This window comes from Ochotona curzoniae, unplaced genomic scaffold (assembly GCF_017591425.1).
Source record: "Ochotona curzoniae isolate NIBS_2020 unplaced genomic scaffold, NIBS_Ocur_1.0 contig_883, whole genome shotgun sequence".
Classification (NCBI taxonomy): domain Eukaryota; kingdom Metazoa; phylum Chordata; class Mammalia; order Lagomorpha; family Ochotonidae; genus Ochotona; species Ochotona curzoniae.
The window spans coordinates 75,616,698-75,634,004 of record NW_024466599.1 but is presented as its reverse complement, the minus strand read 5'-3'; the positions used below and the strand labels follow the sequence as shown (position 1 = coordinate 75,634,004).

The 17,307-nt window shown below is 47.0% G+C and overlaps 1 protein-coding gene across 1 annotated transcript; it reads right to left on the bottom strand.

Moving 5' to 3' along the window:
- Positions 1 to 387: 387 nt before the first annotated feature.
- ECRG4 (ECRG4 augurin precursor) lies at positions 388 to 11,423 on the bottom strand. The gene is made up of 4 exons (XM_040992734.1): positions 11,338 to 11,423; positions 5,523 to 5,570; positions 3,496 to 3,653; positions 388 to 647 (listed from the first exon to the last, which is right to left on the bottom strand). The coding sequence occupies exons 1-4, from the start codon at positions 11,414 to 11,416 to the stop codon at positions 489 to 491; spliced, it is 444 nt and encodes a 147-aa protein (XP_040848668.1). The 5' UTR covers positions 11,417 to 11,423; the 3' UTR covers positions 388 to 488.
- Between the last annotated feature and the right edge of the window lie 5,884 nt (positions 11,424 to 17,307).

The following is a 17,307-nucleotide window of genomic DNA, read 5'->3' as shown; positions in this document are numbered from 1 at the left end:
CTGGAGTCAGGACACTAGTATGGAAGGTGAGCCTGCTGACCAATAGGTCAAATGCCCTCCCTAGTGTAGACCGTATTGTTGCAATCTGAATACCTTGTGCCCCAAACCGTGGTCTGCCCAAGGTGCTGTTGAGGAGTCCAGGAATCAGAGTGGGCAGATGCTCCTCAGATGATGTTTCAGCTTTAAAAACTTGAGGGAGTGAGAAAAGTCACCAGCTTAGTTTTCACCCAAATGAATTCTGAGATTTTTTTTTCTTTTTGGAAATGCTTTTATTTCTGTTTTTTTTAAACAAGATGCATTGTGTTAGGGATATATATGAACAATCAAAAGGCACTTATATTTTTTTGTTTTGACTCTTTTGTTATGGCCAAAGTAGGTAGAAAAGATCTGCTGAGATCAAGCCCAACAGAAATACAATGGGACAAGGCATAGGGAGAGCTGTGAAGACAAGAACTGTTGGCTTCTAACCCACTGGTTGTGGAGGATGGCTAGTAGTCGTCATAGTTGACGCTGGCACCATGCCTGAAGCTGTGGGGGCTCCTGGGACCGATGGCCGAGTCTTCATCATAGTGCCGTTGGTAGTAATCATAGTAGTCGTGTCCGTTCCGATCACGGTTTAGCCAGTAGGTGATGTCATCTTCAAATTTCTGAAGAAGGGAATGACGCAAAACACATTGAACAATGCACACTGCCCCCAGGCACACCTTACCTGTGGCTTTTAAGGAGCTCCTCATTCGGTGTCTTACAGCTCTTGCTAGGAATGGCTCAGAAGTCGACACAGTCACTCAGCCAGAGAATGCTGATCACAACACTTTCCCTCTAAGGGAGTTCACAGCCATGCCTTAGGACACTTCTGCCACACTGATTCTAAGTATGTCCAGACATAAGCACTCTTCTCTCTTTTGCTAAATAGAATGGGCATCTGCAGGTACAGGTTGGCTAGATCCTCAGGGACAGCTCTCCTCTTCACAAACACTGGCTCCCCTTCCCATCCTGCTGCTGGGCTTAACCCATTGTGTTCACAGCGGATTTAAATCAAATGCAGCCCTGGCGTCACATGGCTCTGGGAGAGGACATTGTAGATGTGTCTGATGGCAACCCTCGTGCCCAGGTTGATGGTGCTCTGAGTGTCAGAACTTGTACTAAGCCCTGGTGTGCTACTCAGAATGAATCAAGGTACCTGCCTTCAAGAAGCCTGTGATGTTCTGGGAGGCAGATACAAAAAGGGCAGCTGCGACCCCTAAAGTTCAAAGAAATGGGGAAAGACTGAAAATGAATCAGAGGGGGCAAAACGATGCTCAGGGTCTTGGTGGGGGCAAATGGTCTGTGCCAGTTATCTGTTCTTTAAAGGGGAGACTAACCATTCTGGGGTGGTGAAAGTGCAAGATGAATTCAGCTTGGCACTCACACGTGTCCATGGTTGGGGACCAGCGAGAGTCTGAATGAGCAAGAGCGAACGAGGACTAAAAAGTTGGAGTAGGACAAGGAGTTTGGGCTGAAGCGTCCGTTTTTCTCAGTATGTATCTAAATCACTGTGGCCTGGGGGGAAATGCAGAGTCCCAGGCACCACTCCAGGCCTCCTGCACACACTCACCTAGGGTCTGGGGCTTTAGGAACCTATGCTTATTTTAAAGGTTGCCGGTGAATATGCATGAATGCAGTCCTTGGCTTTCAGTGCTTCAGCACTGTGGTGCTCCCACATTTTCAGTATCAAGGGAACTTGGCATGTTCAGACTGGGTCTTGCCTGGGCTAGTGCTGTGTGGTCCAGTCCTCTGTGGTGTGCTCCCCTGGCAGCAGCTGGGCAGCAGCAGTCATAGCTTTGGGTCAGCCCCATGGTGGTGAAGCAAACCACCCACACTCCCCAGTATGCTATGCAGCTCAGTCACTAAGTGCATTTTCTATTGACGATATCTTCAACTTCAAATGAGTCTACATGGCTATAGCTCCATGGTAAGTCCAGGAACATCTGAGCTGAGAATTCCCAGGGCAGGACACCCCAACTTGCCCATTATCAAGGTCATCGTGGCCAACAGTCACCCCTTCTGGGTGAGCAGAGGGCTCATACCGTGAGGAGAGCGTGATTCGCGTTTCTCACATTCACTTACCATTTTGCTTCGTGTATTTTTCATTTCCTGAGATGTAGCTTGCTTGAGATGTTGGCTTAAAACATGTGTTTTCAATAAACTTTAAGTGGTTTATAGGCACAGAAATGATACAGACTTATATGTTTTAGAGTCTGTGTATGAAAGCAGGTCAAAGAAAAAGAGGATCGCATAATTCCTTTGTCCAAGACCACACATAGTCACACTGGGGTCTATTTCCTTCTGTATGTGCATACTTAATCTTATGTGATCCTCATTTTTCTTCTGGCTTTATCATGGATATTATTTTAGCCATTTCTCCACATTAAACTCTTAATTACCCATTTTGCTGATGGTCACTAAATTGCTAAAAGATGATGTAAACAGACATGAGGGAACTTCTGAAGGCTCCTGGAGGAACAGCCGTTCAGCCTGATGGTTCATTTTCTGCCTCCCATATCAGGGCGTCTACATGCAACACTGGCTCTCGCTCCTGGTTCTAGCATCACACTAGCACAAACTCTGAGTGGCAGCAATGATAGCGCAAGTATTTGCAGTCTTGCCACACATGTGGAGGCCTGAATCTCATTCCTGGCTCATACCTTCAATCCCTGTGGTTGTGTGGTTGGGCATTTGGGAAACAAACCAGCAGGTGGGATTCCCCCCTGCCTCCCTTTCTACGTTTCTTTGCTTCTCATCTTTAAACAACAAATAAATAAACTCATGGAAAACTTGCATGCTCTTTAATTCTATTTTCCATGAACTTTGGGAGATTCTTCTCCCATAGATTTTTATTCTTGATTGACAACACCAGATGCTGCCGAAAATTCTTGAAACTTGGTGCTGATGCTTGAGATTCTTTTAGGACCATGTACTTACAGTCCTTAAGGACTGTCAGGCATAATTGTGTCTTTAGCTCAGAGACCCCACTGAGCCGCTATAGACCTAAGTGAGAAATGAAAGATGCCTAGAAAAATTATAAAGCTTCCTATAGGCCAGCTTTGGGGTGTACAGTGAGTTAATCCACCCTGTCATGCAGGCATCCCATATGAGTGCTGGTTTAATTCCCAACTGTTCCACTTCCAACCCATTTCCCTGCTGATGAAATAGTGTAAGACAGCCAGATGCTCAAGCTGCTGCTGCCCATGTGAGCATCTGGGATGGAGTTCTAGGTTCCTGTATTCTGCCAGGCTCCAGATGCAGCCATTGGAGCCATTTGAGGGGCGATCCAATGGTTGGAAGATTCCCTCTCTCTCCCTAATTCTACCTTGTAACCACTGGTCATGGAATCCCGCTCTGGGGAGCACTGGCATGTAGTAAATGAACTGCAAAGCCTTGCTTCCTGGTGCTTACATGCCCAAGCCAGGCCTCTGTGCCTACCAGCCTGTAGGGCGGGCAGCCAAGCACACGCACCGCTTCATCGTAGCCCATGTAGAGGAACTGCTGGTACCACTGCTGCACATCTGGCCGGGTCCGGTCCCAGAGCTGCCGCTTCTGGCGTTTTAGGTTGCTGAGAAATTCTTTGGCCTTGTTCTCATCAACAGCCACTTCAGTCTTCGCTGGAGCAAGTGCTGAAATGTACAAAGCATGATCTCTAGGCATGTTGAAGTGGGTCACTATTAGACTCCTGTACCACACCCTGGCCTGCCACACGCAGGTTGATTTCAGCTCTCTACTTGGCCTATGACATGCTTGTGATCAACACAACTGCAGGTTATTTTCAGGCCTCCTTCTTGGCTGCAGGCATATAGAGGGACACAGGCTAGGTTCAAGTTCAATGTCTAGATTCCTCAGGGTAGAGAGGAGATACAGATCATCCCCTGTGGCGCACTCACCAAAAGCTGGTGGCCTACCCCCAGGCTCTGCAGTCAGGAACAGAACCGAGTGCCTAGTGCCACACACAGAAGTCTGCGGCACCCAGTGAGGGCCATGCTTGCTTAGGAAGTTGTGTGAGAGTGAAGCACTGGGACAGTGCGCCAGCATAGCCAGGTTCTCACATCAGGCTTGGGGGGGGGCGGGGGGGAAACTCAGCACACAGCATGGCTGTGTCTCCATCACTGTCTGCTGGATTGAGTCTTGATTCAGGAACACTGACCCTTGTGGTAACCCTGTTGCTCTAACGCCTTTTCCACCACAGCCCGATTGTTGAGACCAAGTGCTTCAGAGAGGCAGCCACGCCCTTGGACTTTGCCCTGCTGTAGTTTTGAACCTCTGTCACTTCATCTACTAAACCAGACCAGCAGTCCCTACTTTAATGTTGTTGCAAAGAATGCAAGGGCTGAAGGAGGCAAATTGTCCAATGCTTTCATGGTCATACAGTTAAACAGCAGCAAGGCTGTTGGCAGTGTTATTTTCAACAAACCTTTGGGGACGGGGGGTCTGTGGCATTATATTTTTGCAGTAGGTATTCGATGTATGTTTTTTGAATTAAACTGAGTTAAAGGCAATGGCATGCATACCTAACCGTAATAGTTTACTCACCCAAGACAAGATGGCCCTGTGGGAGTTACTCAACCCTAAGCTTCCATCAGGTGATGTTTCATAGCCACCTGCCACATGGAGGGGGACACTCAGAGCAACCGCAGAGGTGGAGGCAGATCCAGGGCCCAAGGGAAGTACTGGAAAAGATGCTCGGTGTTCCCTTGGGGGCTCCCAGAACTTAAAAAGGACTGCCCGTGCTCGGGCATTCCTGAAGGGCATAAATATGGGAACAAGCACTCAGGTGCCCCACTTCTGAGTGCAAAAGTTAAATCTCCCATTAGCTAGGAGAGGGGGAAAGTAAATGATTAAATGGCCACATCAGAAACACAGCGACACTCCACTTTCTGAGGAATGTCATGGGTGAAGATGCATATTGGGGAGCAACCGATCTAACCAGTGACCCCAAATTCTTAGACTCCCAGACAGTTCTACATGGATGACACCTCACTGTTGCCTACCACAATTACGGTAGGAGCATTTTCCACAACAGAGGCTTGTAACAGTGGACTTCCTGCATAAAAACCCTCTCCTCAACAGCTGATGGGGTCCTATAGCACTACCCAGAGCCAGACCAGGTCCATGCCCTTCTCCTGGAAGATATGCCCTAAATTTAAAGCCGATCTCCTAAATGCCTCATGGTTCTAAAATAAACAATGTTCAATTAAAATAAACAGTGTTCAGCATTGTGCTGTTTCATTTTGAAGTCTGCCTTGACAGTTTTCAGAGAAACCCTTTCAAGCGGTTACCACCCTAATATTTGTCTATTAAAATACCACATCACAATCCCATGGAACAGGCCCTTCAGACCTGCTAACCTTGGAAACAGTGAACATTGTTGATTTTCCAAATCTAAGGTACTGCCCTCCCTTATCCACCCAGGTAAGGATACAGCCCTTATCCATTTGGGGTGAGTTCTCCCAGGTAAGGATGCATCTCTTATCTGTTTGGGGTGAGTTTACCTTCTCGCTTTTGAAGCATCAACTTGAGCTTATTTCCTCTTATGCCACCTAAAGGGATGAAAATAGAAATCAGTTTCAAATTTGCATGCTATTCTCTAACTTGTTAAATGCCAAAATTAGAGTTAGAAAAAAAATAGAACTCTTTGCCCCTACTTTTCTTTGGCGTGGTTACCATATTTAATGTTGATTGCATTTGTCAGCCTACATGAAAGCCATTTCAGGTTGCTATTTGTTGACAACAGTGTGGTGGACCAAGGGGACGTTGTTTCTTCAGCCCTTAAATCTCACCATGAGGGCCAGCCATCTGCTATGTGTGCCCCCTTGAGATTCTCACTTCCTAGGCGCCATTGGTTTAATGTCTCCCAAATCCGCATCCACCCAGAACCTCCAAGTGTGAGTTTTAGTTGCAGTCTTTGAGGATAAACTCTGTTAAGGTTCTGAGGATGGTAACATGCTGGGTTGAGCGTGGGCCCCACATGCGGTGGCTAATGTCCTTATAGGAAGGAAACAGAACTCAGGGCAACCCAGTGAAGCAGAGGTAGGCGGAAATGAGTCAAGGAAATACCACTCTTAAAAACATACCCAAGTTTTACAGTACCCTTGTCCTACAAACTAAATGTCATTCACATCCTTTGCTGTTCTTTTTAGTCAGTTTTCAAATTTTATTGTTATCATTTTCCATGAGAGTCTTTGTAGGTATAGGGGTTCCCCCTCTCATTCCTTTACCTTCCCTCCCACCCCACCCAGTCAATCATCTTCACAGAAAGGATGTTTCTGATCTGGAAGAACACCACCTCACATCATGAGTAAGCTGGTTTGAGGACTTAATCCTTAATAACTGCACACAGAAATGAGGCTGTCTCGGGACAGGTGAGCCCAAAGCTGCTGGGAAAACACTGCTGGCATCCCCAGCCATGAGCACCTGCAGGAGTAAGGAACTCAGAGGCACTAAAGTGGTGGTGCTCTCCTTCTTGCCGGAGATGTCAACCTCTTGGCCCATAACTGGGCTGCAGTGAGGGTGGGAAGGTAATGAATGCTGCCTTATCCCAGGTATAGAATCAGAGCTTTTGCCATGCTGTCAAAAGCGTTCTGACCCAGAAAAGATGAGAATTGACAGCCTTGGAGATTTCCTCCACCTCCCCCCCAAAATCAACCCCTACTGAAAGAGCTGACAGTATAGTTGGTTGGCTGGGTATAGCTGAATGCTGAGTCACAAACCGGCTGCCCATAGCTACACTACACCTGCAGGTGAGCTTTGCTGTGTCTATACAACCTGAGTTTGAATGTCTCTGAGCACAAGTCACCCACTCAGGCCCTGGTCATCTGCTTACTGCCTGCTAGGCACATGATTGCGAGTTCTGCCTAAGCATTGTTAGAGGGACTGTGCCATCCAAGGAGCTTGCTCGTTCTAGCTCCAGGATGGAATATAAAACATTCTAGAACTCACCAAGCCCGTTTTTCACTCAGAGGCCTGCCTCATGATTCATGGGGACTGTAGCCACCCTTCTGGCTCTCCATGGATTGTTCTACATTATACCCATACTGCTTATCCTTCGATGATAATGCCTCATTTTTCTCTCAGAAGTGTTCCAACTTGCAAGATAAATTATGTGGCCACCCTACTTTTAAAAGTTTAATGGCATGGAAATGACTTGGGCAGACTCTCTAGGGACCACACTGAGGGTCAGGTGCAGAGGTAGTTGTTCACTTTTTGGCCTCTGCTGGATGGCAGGCAGAGATATTAAGGCAGTGTGCAGCAGCCTGTGGCAGAGATGTAGTGGCTTTCATTATCTGTGCTCAGGTCAGTCCACCGTGGTGTGGCTGTTTAATAAGCAACTGTAGTCTCTGGCTGCATGATTCCCTGCCTGCCTCCTTCATGTACTATGCAGTTAGGGCTACCATGACTGCACCTGCATTGAACAAGCACAGAATTCCTTAGTTAACACAGTTGTAACCATGATTTCAGATTTACATTGTATAAGGAGTTATAAGTAATCTCAAGGTTATTCAATGCATGGGTAGGGTTAGGAGTGTATAGATACACACAGATGCTACCACATTTTGTGGAAGGGACTTGAGCATTTGCAGACCCCGTGGGGCTCCTGGCACCAAAACCCTATGGGTACCAAGGGAAGACTAACTGACAAGTCGGCTCCATTGCTGCTCTGATCAGACCACCACACCACTGTTTGGTTCAGTTTCATCCCACTTGAAGGTGATAAAAGCAAAAACAAAAACAAACAAACAAATGGAAGAGAGTAGTGCTCAGAAGAGTGTGGCCAGGGCAGACTAGGGCCTAGTTATTTATCATAAATTTATCATAAAAAATTTATCATAAACAATTAAGGGATTCGGGCTTTAACTTTGAGGAATGAAATTCCCAGAGGACAGTTCTGGCTGGCCATAGCTTAGGGCATGACATAAGCTTTCTCACATCCGGGTGGCAATCACTCAAAATGGAAGAAGTGTGGGGATGACGCTGTGGTGCAGCAAGTTAAGCTGCTGTTATGAAGTCAGCAGCCCAGCCAATACAGCTCTCCACCAGTGCTCCTGAGAGGGCAGCCGCTGGTGTCCCTTCCACCCACACCAGAGACCCACAGGGGGTTCCTCTTCTCCCGTGGCAGCCTGAGTCAGTCCTGGCTGTTGAATGCATCTGGGCAGTGAGCCACTAGGAGGGAGATCTCTGTCTTTGTCACGCCGTCTATCAAATAAGTAAATAACTCTAAAACTAGTAAGTGATCTCAAGAGAGTCTCATCAAGAATTGACCATAACTCAGTGTGGCTAGCACTTGAGCCAGCCTCTGCAGAGGAAATCACTTGAAGAGATGCAGGTGGGACTGGTGTTCCACCCTTGAGTCGATGAAGAGATTCATGAAAATACTTGCCAAAGCAGACAGAGATGTTCCTTGGCACTGATATTAGTATTCATCATTATGGTAACATTCGTTGCTTTCCAATAACTCACAGGGAGACATATACAGAATGAAGTATTGCCTCCCCATCTGTTTGCCTTCTGTAAAAGTGCTTGACTATTAACAAAGGAAGCAGTCTGACGTGGAAATAGACATGGGGTTTAGGCAATTACAACGAAGCTGCAAATGTTCTACAGATGAGAGGTCTACCAATTCTTAGCTGTAGAACCACAGAGTGTAGATAAGCCTCAAGTCATGAATTACGAATGCTGCTACTGCTAGACCATGATAATAAGTACTCCTGAATTGATCCCATCCAGTTGCTTGGCAATGGGTCACATAGCAAGTTCAAAACTGAAAGAGCCAAATATGGATAAACAAATCAAGTCACGATAATCATCTTCTCACTATTTCTGGGTATCCAGATGGAGTTGCTGGTTCCCAGTTTCAACCTGGCCCAGATCTAGCTGTTGTGGCTACTTAGGAAGCGAATCAACGGATGGAAGATTCTCTCTCTCTCTTTGTGTAACCATCTCTCTCAAATGAATAAATAATTTTTAAAATGTTTCTGATATCACAAAGAAGCACACTTGGGATTCTACAATCAGGTCAGTGATGATAACATTTTAATTGGCTCTTGTTATAAACTAAATTAAAGATTATGCCATGGAAGTGTTCACTCAACTCACTCAGTGTGCTGCTTGGAGCAGAAGGATCAGGAGCAGGTGTTTAGAGCAGCGCTTAATGACACTGCTAGGGACCCCACATTACATATCCAGGTTTGAGTCCAGCTGAGCTCTGGAGTCAAGCTCCCTGCTCATACATGCTCTGCAAGTCAACAGTGCTGGCTGGGGTGGGTGGGCCCCTTCCACCAACACAGAGTTCCAGGCTCCTGGCTTCTGCCTGGTCCATTCCTAACTGTTAGAGGCATGTGAGGGGAATGAACTGGAAGATGGGAGATCTCTCTTTACCAATGACTCTGTCTGCCTTTCAAATAAATATTTTTAAGAAGATAAGGATCAAAAGTTGGTGGGGAGATAGGTAATGGATGCCATGCAAATGACTGAGTTGCTTCGCTGTGGTTGATCTAGAACAGAAACCCTCCTCCCCTGAACAACCCCCTGGGCTCCCAAGGCACGCTCTCTCCCCTCAACCTATAGTTTGGTTCCCATACCTGTTTTGAATAAGCAAAATGCAGAAGCCAGGTTACCACACATGTCTTCTACTTCTGTTAAAGTGCCCACCTCTGGGCATATGAGATGGGGCTGGGGATAGAACCAATCTTGCAACTGCAAGACAACTGTATGAGTGTAGGCTGAAGTGGGTTGACTGCCTAAGCCAGATCCCACACTGACTGGCACGCACATGAGTCAGATCTGGAGTTACTTCTGATGAGGTTTCTTTGTCCCACCTCCCACCAACTGGACTGCTGGTGTCAAAACTCCAACCACGGGGAAAATCATAGGATCTGTGGTCTGACAATGAAGTGCATGTATCAGAACTGAGCCTGAAATATAGAACTGAAGTACAGTGGACAGCATGCCCAGATACACATGGGATCATAACAAGTCATTAGGGCCTGCAGAAAACTTCTAGTACCATGCATGGTAGCACAAATTGGACAGCCAAGTTTGGCAGCAAGTGTCTGGGCAAGCGGAGATTCTAAGGTGGACTATGTCAGTCAATGGACTTGGGGTGGATTTCTTCATCCTTGGAACAATGAAATTAACAATACTTCAGAACTATGGAAGCCACTGGGCACTTGTGCTGCACTGGGATTACACTTGTGCTATCTAGGATAACACTGATTGGCTGTCCCCCATCCCGGGGTGCTGATGTGGTGGTTGGGCTGCTGGGAGCAGCCCTCTCCCCTTCTCTCCTCCCTTCTTCTAGATACAGGAAGAGAAAAAGAAATGGAAACAATCGTCTCATCCACTTTCCATTCCTGGACCCTTCCCACCCTCATCATTGGTCCACATGGGTGTCCCTCCTCAACTATGTAAACATCCTAAAACATAAACCCTGAAAATAAAAGCGCCCAGCTACATGGCATGGCACAAACATCACTCCAGGGTTTTGGGCCAAGCACTGCCAACCTTCCAGCTCCAGCTTCCTTGGCAGGAAATGTGGATGGATGGGGGAGGCTCACAGTCCCTGCCTTTGGAAGTGTGCCTACATCCCCCTCTTGGGCCAGGAGCAGCTCTCGGTTTGACATTGCCCCACACAAGTCCAAGGTGGCACCAGAATAAAACATAAGTTTTCAAACTGTGTTTTTGAGGTGAGGTCTGTGGACCTCGGGTTCTGTTGTCTGCATACTCATCCACTTTCTTCATTCCAGGAATGTCTCTGGGCATACTTTTCATAGAGAAGAGCGAATGTCCGCACATCCAGCCAAATTCACTTGAGAGCTCCCGGAAGAAGCATTGCTCCTTTAAGAGCCACCCCCAGGATCGTGCCCAGGTTTGCAGACTGGAGCCCAATCTTTCAGAGAAGTTGGCCAGAAGGGAAGCCCTAACTCTGTTGCTTGTGGAGCTATTTGCCTCCCTGGGTCTGGAGAGCGCCTCCTGCCTAAATAGCTGGCAGCCCCTTTGCCTTGAATTAACTCCAGAAACATTCGGCTCCATTCCTTCAGTCCTTTCCTCCCCCAGGGATTAACTTGCAGATCGGAGAACCTGGTGCTCTCTCAGCCCATCCTGGGGCTCCCTTCTAGCACCTGTCGAATGCAAACCCCTGAAGCTGTGTTCCAGCATCCCATTGACCCTGTCAAGGATAAGGGTGGGTCCCTAAGCCTCCATCCCATCACCCATCTCCCTCCCTGGACACGCGGCATCGCCAACCCAGGCCACCCTACCCTCAGATCAGGCGATGCTTTCGGTTGGGCCAAGTCCTCCCCGCTCACTCACCTGGTCCCACGCACAGCAGCAGGATCAACACCAGCCCGGTGAGGGCCAAGACGGTGGGCCGCGCAGAGGAGGCTGCCATGGCGGCGACAATGCTAGGGCGAGAGGGCTTAGCACCTTGGGCACCTCTGCATGCAGAGCCTCAAAGCAAGCTGGGCTGGAAGCTGGGCACAGGAGCTGCTGCGGGCTCTCTCTGCGTTCCTGCAGGGCGGGGCCCCAGGCAGGCGGGAGGGCGCGGTGCCAACAGGCCTAGGGCCAAGGGACTGTGCCACATGCCCAGTCAGCGCCCTTGAGGCCGGCTGCTCCTCTGCGCCGCAGCCCTTGTGTTCCAAGGCCAAGAATGTTCCCTTACAATGGGCTCCGGGAGCTGTTGGGACTTGTAGCTGTGAGCACAGTTGGGGTGCAGGGACCCAGAAAAGGCTAAAGGCATCCTGGAAGAAAGAAAGGGCCCAGGCTCCATCCCTGGTACCCATGTTTTCCTGCCCGCCCCGGGGCGCTGACTGCTCTGCCGTTCTTCCTGGCACCAACACAAGACCTTCCCCATCTTGCTCCCTCCTGGCCAGACTTGGCTCATAAAGCGGTCTTTGGAATTTCCTTGATTCCTGAGCTGCTCTTGAAGATGCCTTTGGCGGAACAGTGTTGTGTGGGCCTTTGGAAGGCTCCACAGTCTGGGCAAAGAGTCAGAAAAAAATAGCTTTTCAGAACCCCGAAGCAGACTGCCCCACTGCCGTCAGCAAAATCACTGACTCCTGCTGCCCCCCCGCCCCCCCCGCAGTCCTGGACTCTGAAGGGAGGCACAAGAAACTGCTCTCCCGTGCTAAGTCTGCTGAACAGCAGACACAGTGAGCCAAAGCTAGGGCTCCAACCCATTGAGATCTGCGCACTGCCTCTTAACTTTATCTTGTGTCTCCCTGTCCGCACTTTCTGATGCTCAGTGCTACCTCCCTACCATGTCAACAGTCTGCAGAAAATACAGGAAATACAGTTGGAAAAGCAGACAACAGAAACAGTGCCTTTTTATTGCATAATAGCTCTCAACTTTCAAAAATTCATATGCTACAAAGAGTACTCCAAATTCAGCTCCCCTTAGTAGCTTGTGTGCCACGTTTGTGGACCATACCCACCCTCCCTTTTGATGTCATTGACATCAGACGTTTGTCACAATGGGTGAACTACGTTGCAGCTTCCCCTAATTTTTTGATTCCAAACTCCCCAATCCCTCCCACTCCACCTTCCTTCCAGAAATCAACACTTCGCATTCAGACTGAGACTTTAAGTTCTCATTCATGAGGAACAATATATGAAATTAAGTTTCCTGTATCTGATTTGCTTTATCCAAGATGATGTCCTTCAGTTCCATCCATTTTGTAGCACAGGACAGGATTCTGTTCCTTTTTATGGCTGAAGAGTATTCCAGTGTGTGTATATGCCACATTTGCTTCTTCATTCACCTAATGATGGACACAGTGGTGTATTCCATATCCTGGCTATTATAAAGTGTCAGGAGCCGTGTACTGTAGCCACACTGAAGCCATTTTGAATATAGAACTGTGAGCCAGTGGAAAACCCCCGGCTGGCTAGATGCTTGGGAAAGAAGTTATGAAACTAAACACATGCTTAGCTTCAATTGTTTCTAGCAACTGTTTCAGAATGTGATTTATGCTGTACCTGCCGACATCTTGTTATTGATTACCTATGCTATTGCTAATATGGTGGTTACTATTGTTGATATGGTGGCTGCTCAAGAACAATCGGTCTTGAGACCATGGCTTGCATCCCAGTTTCTCCTTTCCTCCCTGAGCCTTAGTTACTGAAGAACATAAAAACCCTCAATTAAAATCAATAAACTGACAGCTTGATCAGACATCCTGTCTTGCTGTCCATTCTTTGAGTCTCTTGTCCCCTTCATTCTCTCCTAGGTGGTTGCGACCCCGTTGACTGTCCTGCTGGACGGGACAATAAAGAGCGCACAACAAGCACAGCAGTATCTCTTTGACACAATGATTTTGTGTCTTTTGGGTAAACATCATATAATAAAATTACTGGATTAAATGACAGTTTTTTTAAGATTTATTTTATTTTTATTGGAAAATCAGATATATAGAGAGAGGAGAAACAGAGAGAAAGATCTTCTGTCCACTGGTACATTCCACAAGTGGCTGCAATGGCCAGAGCTGTGCCGATCCAAAGCCAGAAGCCTTCCTGGCTGGGCCTCCCATACGAGTGCAGGGTCCAAGACTTTGGGCCATCCTCAGCTGCTTTCCCAGGCCACAAGCAGGGAGCTGGATGGGAAGTGGAGCTGCCAGGATTAGAACCAGCCCTATATGGGATCCCAGTGTATGCAAGAAGAGGACTTTGGCCACTAGGCTACCATGCCAGGTCCCAAATGACAGTTTTATTTCTACATTTTTAAGACTTCTCCACATTATTTTCCATAGTGGCTGCACTAACTTACATTTCCACCAAAAGTGTGTAAGAGCCCCCCCCTTTGGAAGAAGGCATAGCACATTGCCCTGGTGTAAACAGATGGTGGCAACTAAAGAAAACATGTTCAAGTGAGCCTGAGTGTTGAATAACGATCTCTTGGGCTGCCCAAGATGCAATCAGAGAGATTAAAGTGTGTGTGTATTAGTTTACAGTAGGGAATTGCACAGGAGCTGTTGAGGAGCCGGAGGAGAGGGGTGGAGGCGGGTGAGATTAAAGGCGTGTATTGCCTTTTGCCCAAGGACAACACATGTGTTAGGGAGAAATCCAAAGCAAACGGAGCCAGCGTCCTATTTAGACTGGCTTAGCACATGGCTTAAGCATACCAACTTTGCTCTCTTGATTATGGGGATCCCCCTGCTCACCCCAACCTCTGCTATTCACTTCTGAGGAAATGCCTACTTCTTCCTCTCTCAACCCAGGCTCTGATCACAGCTGAGTTCCCCTGCAAGCGAGGAAAGGAGCTACCCACACTTCTATGTTTTGGCAGCCCGTTCACATTTCACACCCTTTCACCCCATTATTCTCAGTTACAGCTGAAAATGCAAGCTGGAGATTTTATTTTTACTGATTCAGAGATTTTGCAAGGAGGAAAGCCTACTATATTCATTCCAAATATCAAATTACAGGTTTTTTATATTAAAAAAATAACATGGTGATTATTTCGTGTATTGTATGGACAGGGCAAATCAAGCCTCTTACAGAAGTTGATTTTTAAAGTGATGATCAGCCAAATGATGAGAAGAACATTTCCTGAGAATAAGGACCTGTTTCTCTCCCTGAGAGCGGGGACCGAAGCTCATTTACCTGTCACCATTCCTGCCTGCTCAAGCCCGTGCCACGGATGGCAGCAGAGGAAATGATGCGAAGACATTGTCAGAAGATCATCAGGAGCAAGTGTTCTTTCTGAAGCTGTTTACCCTCTCCGATCCAGAAGAGGTACATCATTAGCATCTGATGTCAAGGAGCTACTTAGCACTCATGGGGGGCTTGAATGCCTAGTGAGTGGTAAAACAAGAATGGTTTCTGGGAGACTTCTCCAAACATCCTCTGGGTAAATTCATTTTTTTTCCCTTCAGTAGAAGAGTTCAAAGGACAAGAGGTAGGCCTGTGTGAGTGTCATCCACTCTGATTCAATTCAATTCGGTCTGCATGATCAGGTGTCTCAGGATGCTCTCTGGACATCCTTGCCTGGCCAGCACTCTAAGCGTGATGTCTTGGGCTGAAAATTCTTGTCCATCTCATACACAGCTATTTCCCTACCACTAAAAGACAGAGCCCGAGTACCCGGTCAGCTCTTCCTTAAGTCTTTCATCCATTTTCTTATTGACCCTTTTCGTGGGGGATGTTTATCTCTTTTCCCTACACTGTCCAGGAAACATTCATTTTTAGAGGACAGTCTAGCCATAGCGCCACTTCTTTCAGGAATAGGTCCCAAGAGTAACGGAAGTCCCCTATGTTCTCGCTGAAGAAATATCTGAGAAGCCAGAAGGTTCTGTAGTGGGTTGCCTCACCCATGGCTACTTGCCTACAGGACTCTCTGGACCCCGGCATCCTGCCTGGAGCAGTGGCAGATCCTGAGCCTACCTTGGAGTTTCCTCCTAGCTGTTGACTTGTTCAGTGGTAATTAGTTTCAACTATAACAAAATATCATAAACTAGGCACCTTGCAAACCGTGGGAAATCAACTCCCACAGTTCTGGAGGCTGGGAAGTCCTAGACAAGGGCACCAACAGGTTTGGTATCTTGCAAGAGACCACTTTCTGATTCTTAGATGGTGCACGCCTTCCACATCCTCGCGGAGTGTAAGTGTTCTCCTCTGGGATCCATTTTACAAATGCAATAATCCCATTTGTGCTCCACTCTTATTACATCATCATCTGCAAAGACTTCACCTCCTAACACCATCACTATCAAGATTTAATATGAATCTGGAAGTCACAAGCGTTGAGCCTATAGCACTACACACGAAGATGACATAGTCTGTCTCTTCATAGTCCCTTAAATTTATCTCTCTCTCTCCTACAGCTATTTTGACTCTTCATTCCAGTGATTCCCAAACTTAGTCGGCAAATTCTAAGGTACAGGCAGGTTTATGGGTGCAGCTTCCTGGGTTACAGCCCAACAATTCTGATCTCATTGGTCTTGGGTGTTGCCCAGGAATCTGCATTTCTCAATGGCAGATATTGATAGCTTTTTGGCCAGGAAAGCAATTATCCTAGACCCCACAGGTAATGTGTACAGGTGCTGTGATCTGAATATTTGTGTACCCTAAATATTCCTGTGTTGGCATCGTACTCACAAAGTGATGATATTGCAGCGAGGGCTGTCGGGGTCAGACCTTCATGAATGGGCTTAGTTCCCCTATAAAAGAGACCCTACAGTCTCTCCAGCCCCTTCCATCATGGGGGACACAGCCAGAAGAGCAAGGAAGCAGGCTCTGACTAGATTGTGAATCTGCTGGCATCTTGAACTTGGACTCTGGCTCCAGACTGTGAGAAACCAACTTCTGTTGTTTATAAGGCACCCAATTTATAACACTTGTTATAGCAAAGGGGTCAGGACAACAGGGCATCATTATACCATTCTCTTTGTATGTACTTTACATTCCATAGTAAGTTAAAATATACACTCTTTAGTGTCACTCCATTAACCCTGGAATATGTAACATTCACATGAACTCTGACTGTCTGTTTGACCTTTGAAATGTACACCAGTAAGTTTTCCTTTTATTCCCTATATTTTTTCCAATTTACCCCAAAACTGAGTATTTGAAGATATTCTTTTTAATGGCTTTGCCAGCAGCAAGCATTTCCACTCTCTCCCAAGCCTTTAAACCTTTATCCCTGTGAATCAAATCCTACAGCTTCATTTACCTGTCACTGCTCTCACCTGTCACCTAGACTCAATGGTTTAATAAAACTACCACTATTGTATCAAGGCTCACAATTCTATGGATCAGAATTCTGAGCAGGGTTAAGCTGGGCTGTTCTCTGGTTTTCTATGATGTTGATGTGCTCAGCTGGCAAATGGGTTGGCCATAAGTCCCAGACAGCTCAGCTCATCTGCTTGCCTTGTTGCTGTTACGCTAAAAGTGTCAATCAAAGGGTCTCTCCAACACCGTTGGTGCTCAAGCACCCAGGGAGAGGGCTCCAAGAGCAGCGATTCTGAAAGCAAGCAGATCTGCCAACATAGTAAGGTCTTGGTCCAGAAACTGACATGAATCACTCCTTTTTATTTTTTGCTCTACAGGCATGAAGGATGGAGAGGAACCCTTCTTCTCGATAGAGGATGTCAAACAATCTGAGATCTTCTTTTAAAAAAATATTTATTTATTTTTATGGGAGAGGCAAACTTTTACAAAGAGAAGGATAGACAGAGAGTTCTTCCATCTGCTGGTTGGTTCCTCCAATAGTCGCAATGGCTGGAGCTGAGTCCATCTGAAACTGGGATCCAGGAACCTCTTCTAGGTTTGTCATGTGGGTGCAGA